Genomic DNA, 20,576 nt, shown 5'->3' with positions numbered 1-20,576 from the left:
TCATAGAAATACTATTTAATTCCATATAATCACTGACTGTCAAAAGAGAATGAGGAGATAACACGCTTATGATGGATATAAGCACCATAGGTGATACGCTTCTGGGTTATTGAGTGGAAATACGTTCATCATTAGCCTCCTGTGGCACAATTTGCCAAAGTCATGTGGTATCAGGCAACCTTATTGCAGTATGTTTCAAATAAAAATATTAAATTGCCAAAATGCTTAAAACAAGTAAAGTAGAGTCTCTTTACCTTGTACTCAGGGAACATTTTCAGCTGACAACACAGTAAGGACAGAAGTGGAAATAGAAATTTCAATACTTGGGTTTGAGCCAGGAAAAAAAAAATAAAAAATTTTTTTTTTGTAGATATAGATATATTAATCGAAAAAGTGTTAAAAAAAAAAAGTTTCTCAGGTGCAAATAGTTTTTCTTCATATCTAGTACCAAAGGCACATTTTTGAAAGCATGCAGGAAAAAAAACATTGCTCAAAAATAAGCTCTTTTCTCTTATCTATGGTTATGGACTTTCCATTAATACATGCCCAGCTTTCATATTTATCATTTTATAAACCTACTGGGTGTGTTTTGTTAGTGTTTTGTTTCCTTATCTATAATCATAAGTACTATTGCTTTTGAGGGAGAGCTGAGAGAAGCAGCTGAAAGGCCATAAAAGAGGAAATTTACGTGCTATGCAAGGAGAAAGATGTGTGTCTAGGTCTGCACTTCAGCTAAGCTGAGTTAGTAGGGAGTTTAATTAAGCCTGTATAATGCTGACTTGGCCAGGCAGCAACTTACTTGATGATGTAAGTTCACTATGAGATTTTTTTTTTTATGGTGTTCTAGGACAGTAACCAAGTAGTTGTGAATATTGTGATGCATTAAATAAACACAGTAATTTACTATAGTGCTGAAAAAGGCTCAGTTTTCACACATACACCCTGCATGACATGAAGAACTCAACAGTGATCTGAATTCTCCTTATGAAATTGAGTTCATGTTCATGAAAAAAGTTGATACCACAAAGGACAGACCACTAAATATGCAGCTTAAGGAGGCAGGACCAGAACTAAGTGGGCACAGATTTCCTAACATATATGCATTTTCTTTGTCTCTGTTTCCAATTAATTCTAATTATCTTTTTAATATTTGAAAAGAGAAAGTACTCTCACTGAAATGTGGCTAATACCTTCCATTAAAAACAGAGGAGAATTAGAGTTTGTATATCAAGGTCTACACCATTTTCTGCATTCATAAACAAATTAGATTTACCAACAGCACTGCAGACATTCCAGTAAGGATTGTGTCCACATAATGCAGTATGTTGTGCAACACTGCCTCTCCAAAAAGTTTATACACAAGCAAAATTCGAACAGTGAGGGCACAAAAATAATACCAGATATAAACAGGCCAGATCCTCAGAAGATATAGATGTCCTTTCAGGCATTTCAGCAGTACCACACCAAGCTGAGTAACACCATTTCAGGATACCACCCATAGTCTGTTAAATATACAAATTCACATATGAATGCTGTATGCATCCTTATTTCATTTGCTCTTAGCAAAGTACTGAATCAGATGCAGTTTTAAGTCCCAAAATGAAGTGTAATAATTAAACAGTGTTCAGTTAGATGATACAGATAAAGCTGATCCTACTCTAGAGAGAAAGATGGGCTCTATATATACAGGTATATATACACATACAAATACATATACGAGGTCCTGAGATTTCTTCTTGCCCTATTTTCTGTAATTTATATTCACATCATTCCTTACATCCCCAGCCTTCCAGCATCATTCTGCAGCAGACATACTGAAAATTTGTTCTATAGTCACAGATTACATCAGCATTTTAGAATTTTGCTTTATTTGTTTAGACTTTTAGAATTTTATCTTGCTCAGCATTGTGTGTTCAGTGTAAAAGTATGTTCCTGACCAGAACGAGAATGACTCATCTATTTAGTGTGATTTTGCTTACCAGATGTTGTAGACGTCTACAGATATTGCAGAATAACTAACTCACTTGGTAATAACAAAAGCCATTTTAGGAATAAAAAAATTAGCATTACAGCCCATCACTTCTCAGTTTGGGATTAGGTTCAAAGAAGATCTTAGATCTTGCATTGTATCATCAAACTGCTAGGTTCTAGGCATTTCGTGGAAGGCCCTGAATCAAGCAGCTAGGCTCCCTTTTCAGCGAATAAGAACTGACACCTCAGACTCACAAGAGCTGACACACTGCAGAGGGAGTTGCTACACAGCATGTTCACCCAGTCATTGGTATTTCCTGTATCTACCTAGACCTATACCTGACATGGACAGGAAATGCCTGTTTTATGAATATGCCAGAATAAACCAGGACCTTCCTGTGAACTACATTCCTAGGTCCCTAGTATTACCAGACTTAAGTGACTACACCTGGTGCCAGAAGTGAATGCACTACTTCTTACTTCACTAGTCTTTGGTGTTTAGGTACTAAAAGATAAAACGGAAATACCGTCAAGGGCGGTGGTACTCACATGTTGGAATTTAGTGCTTGAATCCTCTGTGTAAATATAGTTCCAAAGTTCTGCAACAACAATCATTATGATAGGTGAAGTAAAATTTCAGGGACAGAGATTTCTTATAAGAGCTTTGGAGTTAAAAAGGAGAATCTATCAAAAATCAGCATTAAAGCAGAAAAATAGTTTTGAAGTTTACTGTAGTCCCACTGTTACCTAAAAACAACTTCACAATGTTTCAGCAATAGCATCTCTTGGAGCATTGCTTTCTGAAAGGAAAAAAATTATCATCATATTACTAATTGAACAAGATATCCCTGGAATTTTTCTCCCATACACACACAGCAAACATTTATTAAAAGACAAGGATTTTCTGCAGTGCCATACAGAGTTTATTATTACAATACTTACAAAATACATTCATACATGGTAGGTAAGGTATTAAATAGTGTAGCAGAACCCACCCATATTTACAATGTTTTTTTACTTGATTTTAGTGAAGTCATTAATCAATGCTATTAATTTACCCCAAAAGAGTCATACAGAAGTCAGTGAAAAATAAAGTGAAGGGCTTTAAGATTATCTGTGAAGAGTTGAGCCTTCCTGGTCTTCAGAGAACAGTTTATCAGTTACCTGTTCTGCTCCAAAAAAACTAGATTCAAGCAGTGCACCTGAAGCTTGTAAAGAAGTCTGAGTATGTCTAAAGACAGTCAAACATCAGAATATTGCAGCTGCAATTTTCTGCAATAATACAAATAAGGAATAAGAACAGAGTATTCACTGTTCCCACGGTGCGTGAGCAAACAGTGCTGTGGCCATGTCTGGGAAAACTGGAAGGCAAGGGGATTAGACTCTCTTCTTTGTTGCTTTGCTCAGAGGAAAGCGGTACACTTCCATGTGATGAAGAAAGTGAAATGAATAAAAAAAATTTCTCTTCAACTAGGGTAACTGTCAAATGCCTCTTATATTTTCATTTGCTGTTACTAGCAGAGCTAGGGGATTGATGAGACGAGCTGTACTTCACCTGGTTAGAGCTCTTACATATTCACTATTCATGCTGTTGGGAGGAATTTGATATTGGAAGACTTTGCAATGCAGATTTACATATGGTTCCATAGGCCTGGGAGTAACTGCCCATTGATGCTTTCGGATCACCAGCAGCTCCCATATTTGCAGTAATCTGGAACATCTTTTTACTGGACTTCAGAAGGGGACGAACATCTTTGCTGTGAAACTGAGCATTTCTTGGATTCTGTGAGAGAAAAAAGGCAAGACAGTTCAGGAACCCTTAAGCAGCTTTCTGAAATACAGATAAGGAATGCAGAATTTGCTTGAGCTGAGGGGTAGAACAGATCGTGAATATTAAATGAATAACAAACAAAACAGACTGTTCCATAAGATCAAGAGTAGGGTGGCGAGAATGGTGTGAGGGAAAAGGGCTTCAGAATGAGTATATTGAAAATGAGATTGGGGCACTGGGGCAAGATATGAGAAACTAATCCTACACTGAAGCAAAGATCCAATGGCCTGTTTGGCTATTATCTTGTTTCCGACAGTTGTGAATGCTTTAAACGTACAAAAGAGAGGTTGTCATCATCATTGCCCAGCATACTTTCCAAGTTGGAAGCTGCATACAGATACTGTGTTTAACAGCCCCACTGGGGACAAGTTAATAATATATCACTTAGATGAGAACAGGCTGGAACCTGCAGTTCAAGGAAAGGTGCTTCACTGCAGCTTCTACTTTGTGAGCCTCTATTAGTTAACTGAAAGGCAAGAGATTCTACCCACTACTGTGGCACTGGCTGTTGTCACCCTAGTGATTATAGGAAAGTCTTTCGTGGTCAAAAGGCTGTGAATAACAGCTTCATGAGCCTGACTGGATAGTGAAAATGCAGACTGAATGCAGAGCAAGCTGGAATGAAAGGACCTTTCAGCTCCTGCTGAGGCAGAACGAGAAATATGGCAAAGTCAGGGTTCACTTAACATAAGATCAGCAACAGTGCTGATAATCATTTACCATAATGCCCTGTCTCTGACACTGGTCAGTATTAGCCTCTCAGGAAACAAATCTAAAGCACAGGGCATACGCAGAGTTATCTTCTCCCTGTTGTGCTCTTCTAGTAGAAGAAAGTTGATTATAAGTACCTGGAGATTCTTGAAGATGCACTGTTCATATATGCATCTGCACATGCAGCTGCTAGTCCAAGGAAAGAGCATCTCTCAGTCCCTTCAGCACTTCATGCTATAGTTGTGGAATAAATGGTTCCTCTCCTTTTCAAAACATTTCTAATGGAATTCCAAGGCAAAGGGGAAGAAAGATGGATTGCAAATGTGCATGGGGACATACTTTGAAGAATTTTCAGTTACTGGCAGTCTCCTTTTACCAACTATTCATATGCATGTTCATATCAGTCACAACAGAAAGAAGAGATTCAGTAGGAACAGGCTTGACCCTTAAGAGAAAGTATCTGCAATTAGACTGAAATGGTTCCGATCATTCAGAGCTGTGTTCAGGGAAATAATCTGCTTTAAGGTAGATGCAATACTGCACGCTGACACAAAGCAGGAGATTCCACCCAGCTCTTGCTTAGTAGTGGTATCTCTCAGAATCTCTATGGGAGGTCCCTGGATACAATGATGCTCAGCATACATTTTGAATGGTTTGGAGTCTGAGCACATAGACATTCAAATATTCTTTTGTGGGGATCTCAGAAAGTTCCACGACAAACAGCAAGCAATCTTTACTGTCACAAAGAGGGGAATTCTTGGTGCCTCCTTCCATCTTATTCCTCTACCATAAGCTCCCCCTGATTGTCTTGTGTTGGCTAGACTCTCTTTGAGCTAGTTAGCAGACAACTAGCCCAAAGGGGGGGAGTGGAAAGAGGGGCAAGGAAGTCACTGAAGACCCCAATGAGCATACGAACTTGCACAAGGAAGGGTGGCCAGGAATGGAGAAGAGAGAGGAGCAGAGAGGACACAAATTAAACCTCCACTGTTCAGCAACTGCAATCCATTAGGTTGGTTCCAGAGGTAGCGTGAATTCTCCAGTGAAGCCTGGAATGATCCAAAAGTCTGAATCTGGTTTAAAAAAATTTTTGCTACCTACAAACCTTGGACAGGACATGCCATCACTGGAGAGAAATTAAAAGCAACAGATTTGTAATTCTGAAAGTCAAAGGGAGTCTTCGGAGCTGCCGACAATCTGAACAGCACAATCATCTGAAATAGTGTTTGAGTTCTCACTTGTTCAAAGTGATAAAATTGAAGGTGGAATGAAGCTGAAAATTGACCTGTCCTCTAGAAAAATGGTAGAGAAAAAGTCATATATCTCAGGACATTTCAAAAGAAGCTGTATTAAAAACTCGACATGGGAAAAAAAGCATAGGCAGAGAATCTGCAGAGACATTTTTACTTTTCTTTTTGATTGCATTTAGCTAATATATATGATCCATTACAGCTAACCTTTGTGAAAAAATGTTACTAATGAGGCAGAGGCCTAGATTTACAAAAGGAAGGTATTATTACATGTTCTTTAAAGCACCACACTCAAGTATTTAAGTTCCAAAGTCATTCATGGAACTCCTGCATAAAACTATAGGCACCAAAATATCCTTGCTGCTCAAATCATGAGTGGTAGAGTTTTTTGAAATACAGCGTTAGACTCAAAACTCCAGGAGAAAGTTCATGTTTATGAACCCATACTAGCTGAATATAAGCATTAGGTATGTCAGAGACATGAGGTTTAAGCCACATCTGCGTCCTTGGCATTTCTTGGTGATTAGTTTAGATGGTCCTCCTCTCAACATGCTGCCTCATGCACAAAACTTAATTCGAGGTTGTGAATTTCATTAGCTGACAAAACATCTGAAATGTAGGAAATGTACTGAACACTGAAATATGCAAGTTCCTATATGAATCTACCCCATACTAGAGGCAAGTTATGGCCAGTTCTTTCCCCTGCTAGCAGAAACTCTGCAGTTAACACACTCTTCAGCTCTCTCAGAAAGGGAACACACTCTGTGCAAGCCCAACTGCCTTATCAAACCGGGTAACTCGTACCATTTGACTGACACTACATACACACTGCGATTTCATTGCATATATCTTTGCCATAAGTAACTTTAACTGATAGACATTTAGTAGTTTAGTCACTCTCAGAGCAATATGACCTGTCTCTCTACCAAGTAGCAAATTAAAGTATTTTTTGTTTATCTCATCTTGATCCCTGAAAAGGTAAGGCAGTAGGACTGCTACTCACATTATAAAGATTCTGTACAACTGGAGGTGGCCGAGCATTTGCATGTGCCCATGTGATTTGTCTCCCCAGTTTCCCATTGTTGGAGGTTCTCTCCTGCTGAGGAGGTGGTGCAGAATGGTTCCTGACCACAGCACCAGAGTTTCCATTACCTGCGGGAGAAATAATATGTAAAGAAGAGAAAGGATGAAAATCATGAGGACACAAAACATAGATTATACTGACTGAGGCAAGGACAGAACATAAAAACTGAGTCAGCCCCTGCCACTCTGCTTCCTCTCACACAGACTTGGACCACACAGAAAAGGAAAAAATACTCAATCAAATTAGAAAGCAGAAACAAACAAAACTAGTTTAAAAGGTATGGGAAAACATAACGGCAACAGAAAAACAAAGAAAGAGAAAAGAGAAGGAAACTGAGTCAAGACCGAAGCAGCAAAGAGATAATGTCATATACACAGAACTCATTCAACAGTGTCTTATTCTTCAATTCATTTTCCTTCCACTCTTTCACCCTCTCATCCTGTCATGTAAATTCCCCTTTTTTCTCTTTCCCTGTTCAATCTCCTTCCTTCCTTCTTCCCCCCCAATAATGCCTCATGGTGAATTACATCCCAATGTAGGAGGGTTGGACCTACTTTGAACAGCAGTGTGTGTTATGGGATTGTATATCACACTGATCTTTGATCTCTGACATAAAGTTCTTGCTAAATCTTCACTCTGGTTGGATACTTCTGGCTGGACGCTAGTTGTAGTTCCAGCATGCATATGTGAATTTTTTAGAAGAGGCGATCTTGGTTCTCTCTGGCCTTTCCTGGTAGGTAAAGTCACAGAACTGGAATTTGGAAGAAGCGGCCTGGATTGAGACTGACTTTGTTGAATGTTTTCTCTTGGCACTAACTCCTTTGGATGGCTATTTACTTTCTTTTCAAGGATCATCTGCAGGAAGGAAAAGTTGATTAGACTTAAAACGGCTACACAGCAGAGCAGAGGAACAAAACAGAAAGAAAGAGAAAGATTTGCAAATAACTAATTTCACAGGATAGGTAACAATTACAAATTTAGAATTAAGGTAGAGTTAGAAAGAAGATAGAAATAAAATTCTCAGTGGAAAGAAAAAATAGGCTAAAGAATTAAGAAAAAGGACTACTTGGGTGAATAGGCAATGTCAATACATCCTGAGGAAGAACACTACTACATAAAATAGGCAATAGCTTTGGAAAAGACAAAAATCTATATGCCGGAAGGTTAACACAATGCCGTTTCTTACCATCCCTTTCTAGAATTTTGCCCAGTCTATTTTTAAATGGTCAAGACAACATTCATTTCAATCACTGCATAATCTTTTCTTACCTACCTCTGCATGGCAATTATCTAGCATCAGAATCCTTGGCAAGCTTTTTGGGTTTTGGTGCAACCTGCTCTCACTTTCCTCTAATCACAGTCCTCCCCAATTTGACACACTAAGATTATTCAAAACTATTCATTTGTTTCTTAGCCTTGTACCTAGGTTATCTGCGAGCAATCTGTTGTCCCTTATAACATCTTTTCTACCTGTGCTCACTGTCTATCCACTTTACTCAATCATCTGCTCAGGACTCCTAAAACCCTTTCACAGTAAAGTTTATTAGATTCCTTCTGTTGAAGACCTTAATAGAAATTTTATAAATAGATCCAACTTTTTAAAATTCAAATTTATTTTTTTCTTTTTTCAATTTTAACTGCTATTAACAGAAGCAATAACATTGTTGCTCTCTCTCTCTGGGAAGGTGGACACATTTATCATCTTCTCGATCTTGTATTTTTTGACCTCCAAGCATCCTTTTTGGTCTTCTCTTCCCACAAGCAATCTTCCCAACTTCTTTTTAACTAGTTTCACTTTCCAGCCTCTGCTCTTCTTACCATCTTCTAGCTCCTTTCCCTCATATTACAGCATTTATGTAATCTCATCCACTGGGAAAAAAAAAAAACAAAAAAAACCCCACCCACCCACACAAAACTCCCCAGAAACAATTCCCCACCCTAAAGGCTTGACTTACTTCCATTTTTGCTGCTCTTCATATTTCATTGTTAGAGCATTCAACTGAAGCTATTTTCTTACTACTGAGATAGTAGTAAGAAATCCAAATCATCCCAGTCAGCCCAGTCATCATCCAAATCAGCCCAGTCTCCTACAATTAGCTCTGACTTGTGTTTATCTTTGTTCTTTTCTCACTTCTGTAAATCATTACTTGAATGTTAGCTTCAGTTGCTTCTGCTCTCTGCAGAAGTTCCTCTACTCTCTCTCATCTTTTCTTTCTCTGTTTTTTAAGCAGATCTCATCTACTCATGTTTTTGGTTGACGACCTACCTCTCCAATTCCACATTCCTCTGCGTCAGTTTAAAATTAACATCAACATTTACTTTCTCACTCCATGACCCTTTCTGCCTTGCCACCTGAAGTTTTCATTTTCCTTATTTTTTTAATCTGGCTCTCTTTCCCCTATTACTTAAACTTACTAGGAAAGTTCAGCTTTTATTTTCCTTTTGATCTTATCTTATATATCAAATGGCATTTAAATTACTATCCTTCCTTTTTCCCCTGTACAACCAAAGGTCTTACTTCAGCTTTTATTTCCTTGCTTGATTATTGTACCATTTTCATTTTTTTCAAGTGCTACTTCCCCACGTTAATACATTCAAAATACGGCTCCTAAAGAATCACTGTCCTTTATTATTATTTTTGCACATCAGCTACACTTCAAATTCTTCACTTGCTCTTCCTCCTCTGTTAATTTTAATTGTTCTGGAATCTGATAATTCTGTGTACATGGTACAGCATGACTTGGCACTTGACTACATTTTAGCACCAAACTCCAGTCTTTCTCAGATATCATGCTTTACAGACTCTTCTTTTCCCAGTGGGAATGTAGATTTAAAGATCTCTTTAAAAAGTTATGACAGTATGGAACTGAATAATAAGAAATGCCAAAATGTAACTGTAAACATACATGGAAAGCCTAGGGGAAGACAAATAGGAGAAAGTGACAGAATTCATTAAGTGTGTGAAAGAATAGCAAGTTATCTGGAGGAGCAGGGTCTTGGGAAATAGGATAAGAGGAACTACCTCATATAATTTATTTCGATACTCTGCTACAGAGAGCTGGATATCATCATCTAAAGGAAGAATCACATCATAACCCAGAGAGGGTTCCCTGGCAGGACAGTGAAACCTAGGAAGAAAATAACACATAATGTAACACACTAAGACTAAGAATAGCACCACAGATTAATACCATGTTGGAAAACATTGTTCAGTCATCTAACGCAACCTCCAGCCTAAACAGAGAGAATTACGAATTAGCTTTGTCTTTTTTTCTACCATGCGTATAATGGAAGCTTGTGCCAAGAGCAGCTCTATCACGGTTCAGAAGACAGCAGGGGAAACTGCACACTGATATTCCTCTCACCTTTTCACATAAGGATGCTGCAGTGCTTCCTCTGCTGTTAGCCGTTTATGAGGGTTAAATACTAAGAGTTTTTTCAGAAGATCCAAGGCATGTAGTGGAGTAGAGGATGGCAAAATCTCCTCAAATGTTACTCGCTGCCTAAAAGTCAAGAAACAATGGCATAAGCTCCCTATGTCTAATTCACAGCAAAGTCGTGAACTACAGTTCTGGGAATCACATCAAGACGACACCTATCCCCAGAATCACCAATAGTATGCCATAATCCAGGAGCACTCCACCATACCCACTGAACTAAGGCTCTCACCTTGCTGATTAGGTTCGGGTGCCTCCCTCCTAGCCTTGGGAACCTACACAAAGTGCCTAATTTAGAAGTCTAGTCTTTCTCTTGTTTCAGATGTAATCGAGCAATACCACACCCAGCATGCCAGAACCTACTAGAAGAATAACCAATTCTCTGGAATATTTCTTTTGTTCTTTTGACAATGGAGGAAGCCCAGACTCCTAACTTAGATGTTTTAATTAGGTTGTTGAAGATCCCATGATCCAGCTCTTAGAACTACAGAAATATATTTCTGTATCATTTGCAGTGAGAAGATGAAATTTTTGCACTTTAAAATTCTAAAGATAATTATTAATAATGAACATGTTATAACCTAATACATTTGAAAAATGGTTTTAATACACTATCTTTAATCTTGATTTTAAATCATTTTCATGCCATGACAGCATTCTTTCAGTTTAGAAAAATGATCCAACATTGAAGAATACCTTTTGAACTGAGTGGCTCAGAAAAAATTCTTTTCAGTTTTGAGCATGAAGATTTCACTTGTTCTTTTATTTAGCTAGCGCCATCTATCAGAATTTAACCATTCAAGCCCCATATTATCGGGGGGAAAAAAGGAAGATAAAATCCAAAACGTAGGGCTGTCAAAAAAAAAAAAAAGTGCATTTCAGCTAGGAATGAATGGAAAGTTCTAATTGCTGTCTTCCACTGCTGTACTTAGAAAAGGGTTATAGAAAAGATAGAGCCAGACTCTTCTCAGAGGTGCATGGCAAAATGACAAGAAGCAACATCCAAAAATTACAACAATGGAAATTCCTATTGGATACAAGAAAAAAGAAATTCATAGTGAGAGTCATTAAGCAGCTGAAATGAGGCTGTCAGCCTGTACAGCTTCAGACATTAGACTCAAACAACTCAGAATAGGAAAATATTCTAATTTTGAGAAAGTACACATAACAATAGCTTGGAATGTAGGCAAACCTTATTGTTGTTCCCAGATTACAACCAGTCGTTGGTCTTCTCATCAGGGTTTTAATTTTTTTATTTAAAAACAAAACAAAACAAAAAAAACCCTTACATCCCTTCCTTAGAGGTAGGTGAATACGCAGAGAGGAGGAATCATTTCCAGTGGTGAACACTGGAAGGTGAACATCAGGTGAACAGGTGACATTTCTGTCCATGTGATATAGTGGACCGTTGACTTCTGAGACATGTCTATACAAGGCTTACCGGGAGCTCATGCGGTTGATAACTGAGGCCCTGTAATCTGACTGCATAGCCAAAATATCTGCAATAGAGAAAAGATACAGTTAATGCCAACATTAGGATTACTGGAACCATACAGTTTATGAAGAAAAGCAACTATTTGACTTTAACATAGGAAATTAGGAAAACAAAACTCAGTGGGAGATCTTATGGAAGGAGGATGCAAAATTTATTTACAAATGTTCTAAGTTGATTTTCTCAACTCCTATTCATCCTCTCATAGATTGCATATGCTTGCCCTCTTATACCCACACATTCAGAAGTACCACGACATCTGAAGCCAAATGGTCTGGCCAGGATCACTTGTGTGTGGTACAGTGGACAAGGGATATCAGCTATCGAGTTCCTCATCCCATCTCTGGGTTTCTTCTTGACTGGCGATGATGAACTATTTTCTGCACATATCTTTCACACTCTTTAAGAGTAAACAGTTGTTCTGGAATGGTTTTTTGCTTCAGAATTTTGCTTCTTTGGTGTCCATAAATCTTAGGCAAGATACCTAAGACTACTCATCATTTGTTTTTCCTTGTTTGAAATAATGTTTTGACCATATGTCTGTTCTTACTTATTTGGCTAATAGAAAAAGAAACGGCATCTGTGATATGCTGCAACTTTGCTGCCATTGTCCTGTGTTTAGGATGCAGGACCTTCTGCTAGAGTCATCTGCCCTGTGGTCTTATCAGAGTGTAGGTTTTCTGATTTTGACATAATCAACACATTCCTCAATTTTATTGCTGAGAACGGTAGCATTTTTTGTTACCGGTGCAGGTTATTCTTCAACTCCTGTTTTGTTCTTTTCCTGATGTTTTCACACACACATTCCCATTCATATTTCATTCACACCAACCTGTTACAAATCTCTAATAAAGAATATAAATAAATGTAAACTAGAATGGAATTTTTCAAGACTGTGATGTCCTTAAATCAAAGGTGGTTATTTTTCTAAAAACTATTCATTAGCTCAGTTAGAACACATCAACATGTTGCAAAAATTAATAAACTTTATGGACTGGAAGTCAGAAAACATTATCATAATAATAATAATCCCTTGTGTGTTTTAAATATATGTACTCCAGCTTTCACTTCTGTGTTTAGATTACCAGACTAGAAAGTCCAATTTACTGTTACTATACAAGTCCCACAGGAGTATGATGCTCTGTTTTAAGCCGTTATCCTCTTATAAATCTCAAAAATGTTTTGGAGAGCCTGGTTCTTATTTCTCATCTAATCAAGCACAGTTCTATTTTCCTCTAATGCTAACATTTCACAATTAAGTCTTTAACTTCCTTGGGAAGATGTAAGAATGATTCACAACTGATATCCTCTTCCCTGATACAGCTGCACTGCTTTCCTTTCACTCTTATCACCACCACTCTGAATATCTTCCTCCACAGAAGAGTCTTACCTTCTGCAGATGGGGCAGGAATGACTCTCAAGATCTGCTCTATTTGATTCACAGTTGATGTTCCAGGAAAGAGAGGTTTCCCAAGAAGCAGCTCCCCCAGAATACAGCCAATGCTCCACATGTCTACCCCTTTAGTATAGCTACAAACAAGAATAGAACAGTGTGAGGACCAGATCAAGCAAGCACCTTTCTGTACTTGATATTTTCATCCTCTGTGTTAGCTCCTTTTCATAGAAAAAACAAGCTTGATGACCATTTTCCCCATGCTCTCCTGCATATTTCAGATTCCCTGCTCTGTGCTCCTCCTCCCGTCTCTTCCATTTTTGTACTACATACTGACCTACCTACCCTCATCTGGAAACACAAGATCTGATATTGCCTTAGATGCTACATATCATATGATGGACCAGGCATGTGAGCCACAAGCTACCATACCACATGGCAACAAGGTACCATACCACATGGCAACAAGGTACCACACATTAATTGCTCTCCAGTAACTGCCCATGTACAGATTCTTATCTCACAGCTATATCTCACATCTTACCTACCTGTAAGGTAAGTAGATCACCTCTTTTCTAGAAATTAAGAAACTTCAAATGTCCTGAAACATGACCAGACAAGAGCTTTTTCAAACAGAGAGCTGCTGAAGAGCAGCTGGCTTACATCAGCCAGACTCAAAAAGTCATTTGGACCAAGGCTGACTGCGCATTTAAACAAAATTGAGACATCAATGAAAAATTCTGGAAGGCTAAACAGCACCTCTAGAAATGGGATGTGAACCTTTTTTCTAAGTTCTAACATTAGACACATTATTACAGGGTTTAACACTTAAAGAGAACAATATGCTTCACTGAGTTTGTAAAGAAAGGTCAAGATAATGTACTACTGTGCTGGGTGCACATGCATCTTGTAACAGAACAGGAACATCACATCACTTAACAGTTATTCTGCTTTCCGTTATCACTGCAGCAAGCAGAGAAAGAGCTGTATTAACCCAAGTTAAACATTTAGGATGAAAGTGAAAAATTAGTAATTCCAGTTTCCCTCAGCTAGTTTTGTATCCCCCACATTTGAAATGGACAAAAATTATCTGCAGAGTCTTCTTGCCATGTTAGCTGCCATGGCTGAGCCAAGCTTCCTTTCACTCTAGCTTTCTTTCCCTAGACTTAGAAAGAAAAGCAGAAGATAGAGTTCCTTAAGAAAGCAAGCAAACAAATATATAAAGCAACAGAAAAAAAACACAAACACATACAAAAAACAATACCAAAGAGAAATATCAGCTACTGAGGATGCTCTTTGAGTAAAAGTATGACGGGCCAAAGCTTTCAGCTCTGTCCACTGAGAGAAGGAAAGAAGTGCTTGAAACAGAGGAGTAACAAAATGAAGAGAAAACCAGCCTCCAGAGGTCCTTAAAGCAAAATTTGGAAAAGAGGACTAAGATACTCAAGAAAATTTTGCAAAGATGCAGATTTAATGGGAGAAAGAATAAATTTGGTGGGAGAACGGATGACAAACATATAAGCTGGATGATGTATGTAAATGGGCAACCTAAGAAGACAGGAAAGAACATGCATGTAATGAGAGACTTTTCAGGTGCACGTTGAGAAAATGGCCTGGTGACATGCCATTGCATCTGTTGATATCTAAACTAAAATGATGCAAGACTTCTCAGCCAGGAATTTTTCCCAATAGTGAAGAAATTACATAATCCCATCCTTTCTCTCATATCAAGCAGACTGTATCCCAGTCTTACAGTTACCTCTGAGAGGAAAGTAAGATCTCAGGGGCTCGGTACCAGCGTGTTGCCACATATTCTGTCAATGCAGGGTTGCCTTGGTCCTCATTCATCTGACACAGAGAACGAGCCAGCCCAAAATCACAAAGTTTAACAAAGCAGTCTGCATCCAGCAGGATATTTGAAGGCTGTATTGAACAAAGAAAAATTAATAAGCTCTTTACTCTTTGAATAGCAGGAGGTTATTATTAAGGTTCTTATACTAGTCTCATTTCTTTCACGCTTTCTCATTACTGTTTAACAGAAAACTTGACTGAAGGAATGACCATCCATTTCAATAAAGATTAGTGACTGAACTATACCTTCTGATCCCTGTGAATAACATTTCCTGAATGGATGAATTTAGTGGCCTTCAAGAGTTGGTAGAGAATGTAACACTTGTGGATGTCTTTCAACAAATTCCCCTTCTTAATCACTGCATGTAAATCTGTCTCTGTAATACAGATCAGTAAAGGATTACAAATTGTGAATATAAGTTCCTCAGAGAAAGGCAACAAAGACTATTCCCAAAACTGTAATCTTTCAAGTGCATCTTCAACAGAAGTTAATATTTCAGTTACTGATAGTACTGCAATCTCTCTGTATTACCAGGTCCACTTCTGAATTATAAATGTACCTATTATACCCTTGAGTCCTAGGTTCGCAGTTTCACATGGGCAGAGAAAAACATTTATGCTCCTTAACTCTGATCAAGAATGCACTAACTGTAAAACTAGAATAACACCTACTGTCTTATTTACATTCTGCACTATATATACCCATGTATACTTTGACCTGTAGAACTCATGCTACAGTAGTTGTTCTAGTGCATAATTTTGTTATAATAAAGGTGCATATAGTCATCCCATGCAATTCTTATGTTTCTACAAGCCTTCTAATTTGTTTCAAAAAGCCCTCCTTCCAGTTCTTCAACCAAACCAGTTCTCATAATTATTTTTGCCCATTCAGTTTCACTGCTATTCCTTTCTAATCACAACTGGCATAAAGACCTGTACTGCTCCTATGTATCTACCTCCATCATTATTCATGTTAGTCATCAACGCACTACTGTCAAGGTAGGGAACAAAGATAACCCGTAAGAGAGGATGAATTTAAATGGCTGATGCAATGCTGAGTCTCACCCATGGACTCAAAGATGAGGTAGATGTCCTTGTCATTCTGAGCTCGGATAACATCAAGCAGCTTAATGATATTTGGATGTTCTCCAAACTCCTGCAGAGGAAAGAGACCCAACTGTGAAAATCAAGAGCCTTGCTTGTGAACCAAATAAAGAACAATAGCTTATTTTATTTTGTATTGTGTTCTAGAACAAACATTAAAATGTTATCTCCTTCATTATGCTTCTATAGAAATACAAAATAAATGTTTTTTCTAAACTTGCTCCACAGTATGAAACTGCCAAGTTAATCTAAAAAACCTCTGTTTCTGAGACTTTAGTACTAAAAATCCCTCTATACCACGTACAAATAAAATCCAATCAACATTATGCACCTCATATTTTGTACTCAGGACAAAGAATTATTGTGGCTGTAAAACTGTGATAATAAAGGTGCCATCAACATTTATAAATTAAAAAACCCACCAACACAATTCAGCTGGCCAAACAGAAACTGCTTACTTGAGGGTAAGCTGAAACACTCTACAGATTGCATTGAACTCACTTTAATGGGAGATCAGACAGCCAACACGCACAGAGATACCTAAATACAGATATTGTAACCTGAAGGTGAATCCTATCCTCACATTTGCAGGCTGATACTGCTGCCAGGAACACTTACTTCATCCACAGCCATAATGGCTTTCATTTCCTATAACTAACGCTATAAGCTAGCACCACTGTGAACACTTCACAGTATGCCATTTTCATGAACCACCCTGAGTAGAAAATTATAATTACAAAAATTGGTTATAATGTACATCTAGAAGAATTCACAAACTAACACGCCCATCTGCAGCAACCAGTGAAAATACACTACAGAGCTGTAATACAGAGCCAGGCCATCAAACATCTCTGAGGACACTATTCAAAATACCCACTTTAATAATATAAAGAAATCTTCATCCAAAAGATAAAGTTTAAGAACTTAATACTGAAGGAAAACCTCCACTGTCTCACACTGTCTTGCCCTGGAATTGATAATGGAAAGTTATGAAAAAGTTTCAATCAATACTATAAAAACATCCTACCTTGAAAACAATCTTGCCAGAGCCAGTCCTACTTATCTTTGCTTAAAGAACCATACTCTCACTAAACTCATTACCAAAATCACATTCTAAACCGTGGCCCAAAAGGCACCAAACAGATCTAGATTTATGCTGAGCAATAAATGTTAAACCTGCCAGCAACATTATGACCAACATACTACATATCACCCAGAAGAAAACCATCAAAATGTCTGGATTCTACATACACACTTCTCAAGTATAATGAACTTCATCCAGTGCATTAAATACCCTTATGGTAAATATACAAATGAAACTAAACAATCACTACACACAGGAAGTAACTCACACAGACAAGCAATATAAGACAAAATATCCAGGTATGTAAGAAAGAATATTTCTTATATAATCTTTCCATTTCTATCTCTCAGTCCTAAGCCTCAAGGAAGAGCTACAAAAAAACATTCAAAAAGAAGAGGTGGAAACCAAAATTCTTAAGTCTATTGAGCACCAAAAGCCATGAAAATAATGTCTTAATGGCACATTACAACCTTCCCCTTCCCCCACATCTTGTTCTTTTCTTTAGGAGGAATCTTTCTCTTTCTTCTCCCAAATCCACCTCCACTCACCTACTCCAAAAGTGCTATACTTTCAGAGATGATCTAACTTATAACTTAAATTAATTAGCCTCTAAGCAACTGTTCTCATAAGTTTTTAGCTCTTAAGTCTTTTGCTTCTATTTCAGGCTTGAAGAATGATTTGAGAGTCCAAAACCTCCTGTCTTTCTCACCTAAACTTAATGGTCTCAGGAAACACCTCTTCCTATGAGCCCCATCTTGCTTGTATCCTTAGATGATCATGGTTATAACAACATTACCACTATTCCAAAACATTAATGTTTCTACATGATAGGTATACGGAGGAACGGACAGATGATTTTAATGCCGCTGCCACTGATACTGTAATTAGGCCTAGTGTGTGGTTAATAATATTAAAATAAGAGCAACATTAAGTAATTCCATATAGAACGTCTCCCTTTAGTTATGCTTTAATTTTTTCAAGTGGTCAAGTTTCTTCTTACATGAGGAAGGAAGAGAATTTTAGCATGTAATCCTCTTCCATCCCTTGTCCCCACCTCTGAATCATGGCATTTAAACTTCAAGGAAAAAAATCTTTCCATCCATAAAGAAGATGTGAGACAGAGCGCATATCCATATGGTGGTTATAGAGTAGACACATTACTAAAAACGGTGGAGGAACAAGGCATGTCTGAAAGAAGATATAAGATCAACTCTCTATTTCATTCAGGAGCTTTTGCGGAGTCATGGAAAGACTGTTTGCCAAGACAGACAGTGAAGAAAGGAAGTGAAAAGACATGGCAACACTGACTACTGCATTTCAAAAAAGAATGAGAAGGAAGTATGTGAATGACAGCAGAGATAATTAAAAATCAGAGCGGAGGGGGGGAAAAAAATGGACCTTACCTGCAGGAACATAATCTCTCGAAAAGTTCTCTAGAAATAAAGAGAAACATTTATTATCATAACAATAGAATGACAGAAAAGAATATGAACTTCCAATGGAGAGAGATAAATCCATTCTAATCACTGAGGTAGAAGAAAATGTTATGCGGTAGACAAGCTAGAGTCATAAGCGTGCTCTCAGTGCTTAGATACTGTTGAATAACAACATAAGGAAGAATCAAATTGCACATGCCTATAAAGACACTTTCCCCTCAGTAACATCAGTCAGTAGTCTGTAAATGCTATGATACACAGAGCCTCATATATTTGCTCATTTTAATCCTAATATAATTGTAGACTGTATTATTACACACAACTGTCAAATAGCTAACATTTTTCAGAGCACAGTTCAGTTGCCTACACATAGGTCAATATATAAAACCTCAAAATACTCTCACTACATCCTTCAGGACATGTCAATACAATGATTTCTCACCTGAGCATCTGTTCTGTTCCTGAAAGCATCAAAAATCTTTTTAACGGCAACTGTTTCTCCTGTCCTGCGATCAATTGCTTTCCACACAATGCCATAAGCCTAGGGAGGGAAAAGCACAGATGAACAGTGTACTATCTTAAGCTCAGTTCAGACCTTCAGTGCTGAAGTAGAATGTACTCAACAGAGAGCTTAAAAGAAGAGACAATCACTAACCACCTAGGAGACAGAAAAATTAGGCCAACGAACAATACTTCTTGACTGAAGGACTAAGAACATCCATACTGAGTCAGACAAAAGGTTGACAAGGCCCAGAATTCTGGGCTCAAAAGCAGCCAATAGCAGAAGTATATGAATAGAGTAAGTATATAATAATACTTCCCCTTAACACCTTCCCAGCCTCTACTAATTCCTGGCTGAGGACATACCTGAGCCAGAGATGGTTTCAATGTATTTTTAAAAGTCTCCATAGGTTTGTCTTCTATTAGCTTGCCCAGTTTCCTCTCAACAACATGCTAAAGTATCAACAACATGCTGTTCCAAGAAGAATGTTTGCTTTTCTAAGAAAGAAATCCTAGCATGACATAGATCAAACTAGTAGGATCCTCCTAATTCAGTGTTTTGATTTTGAGCAAAGGTATGAAATGCTGACCACAGTGACTCTACAACAACAGCAAGGTAGAAACCTTTGGAATAGCTTCTGTTGGTTAAAAAATCATCTTAAACCTTGGAACCCATCGCTTACAGCAAACACCACCAACATATATACAGAGCAATAACAATAAATCTCATCACCTGCATTTGTCACATTAGCACCTAAACACCGCAAATAAGGATGGATGATGCAGTGAAATTAAACAAGGCTCCATGAACTTGGTTTTTAAAAGTACTTACCATTGTTCTGTTCAGCACTGCCATGGGTAAATCCTAAATTGTCCTATCATCTAATGGAGTTTTTGTTTCAAAGACAGGCTTCCTATACTAAGAATGTCTTTTTAGGCACTTGAACTTCCCATTCTCAGAAACCAGGTAAATGAAGAGATATCTAAAGTGTATAGTAAAATAAGAAAACAGAGAGAAGGGATGTTTTTCACACTTATATAGCTGATGTGGCCAGAAACAGACGTCTGTCTCTGGTCACAAAGACCTGTTTGTGTTTGAGATCCTGAGCTACATACTCTCTCCTGAAACTGAGATTAGGACCACACACACACACACAAACCCACCACCACCAACAACAAAAACCACAATTGCCAACATCTCAGCACCTTTCTGAGATACTTTTACTCCATTTGCTTGCTTTGCCTGATGTGCAGCAAAGGTCTGGAACCCATGGACCAGGAATGCTTGCTTTGCCTGATGTGCAGCAAAGGTCTGGAACTCATGGTCCAGGACCATGAATATTCTTGGGAAGTCTCCTTTAATATCAATATTGGAGTATTTAAGTATAGGAATCACTCATTTTCTCATATTGGAGCTGTTTTACTTTGTACAGT

The 20,576-nt window shown here is 37.9% G+C and overlaps 1 protein-coding gene across 1 annotated transcript; it reads right to left on the bottom strand.

Annotated features, from left to right (window-relative positions):
• Positions 1-2,878: 2,878 nt before the first annotated feature.
• On the bottom strand, positions 2,879-20,065 carry MAPK15 (mitogen-activated protein kinase 15). Its single transcript, XM_026090833.1, has 13 exons — positions 19,975-20,065; positions 19,084-19,182; positions 18,609-18,638; positions 16,083-16,173; positions 15,264-15,394; positions 14,926-15,089; positions 13,164-13,303; positions 11,723-11,780; positions 10,210-10,347; positions 9,867-9,972; positions 7,399-7,699; positions 6,764-6,912; positions 2,879-3,754 (listed from the first exon to the last, which is right to left on the bottom strand). The coding sequence occupies exons 1-13, from the start codon at positions 19,996-19,998 to the stop codon at positions 3,551-3,553; spliced, it is 1,635 nt and encodes a 544-aa protein (XP_025946618.1). The 5' UTR covers positions 19,999-20,065; the 3' UTR covers positions 2,879-3,550.
• Between the last annotated feature and the right edge of the window lie 511 nt (positions 20,066-20,576).

This window comes from Apteryx rowi, unplaced genomic scaffold, assembly GCF_003343035.1.
Source record: "Apteryx rowi isolate R43461 unplaced genomic scaffold, aptRow1 scaffold_1204, whole genome shotgun sequence".
Lineage (NCBI taxonomy): Eukaryota > Metazoa > Chordata > Aves > Apterygiformes > Apterygidae > Apteryx > Apteryx rowi.
Note: the sequence above shows the minus strand (reverse complement) of the source record. Positions and strands in the feature narration are given on the sequence as shown.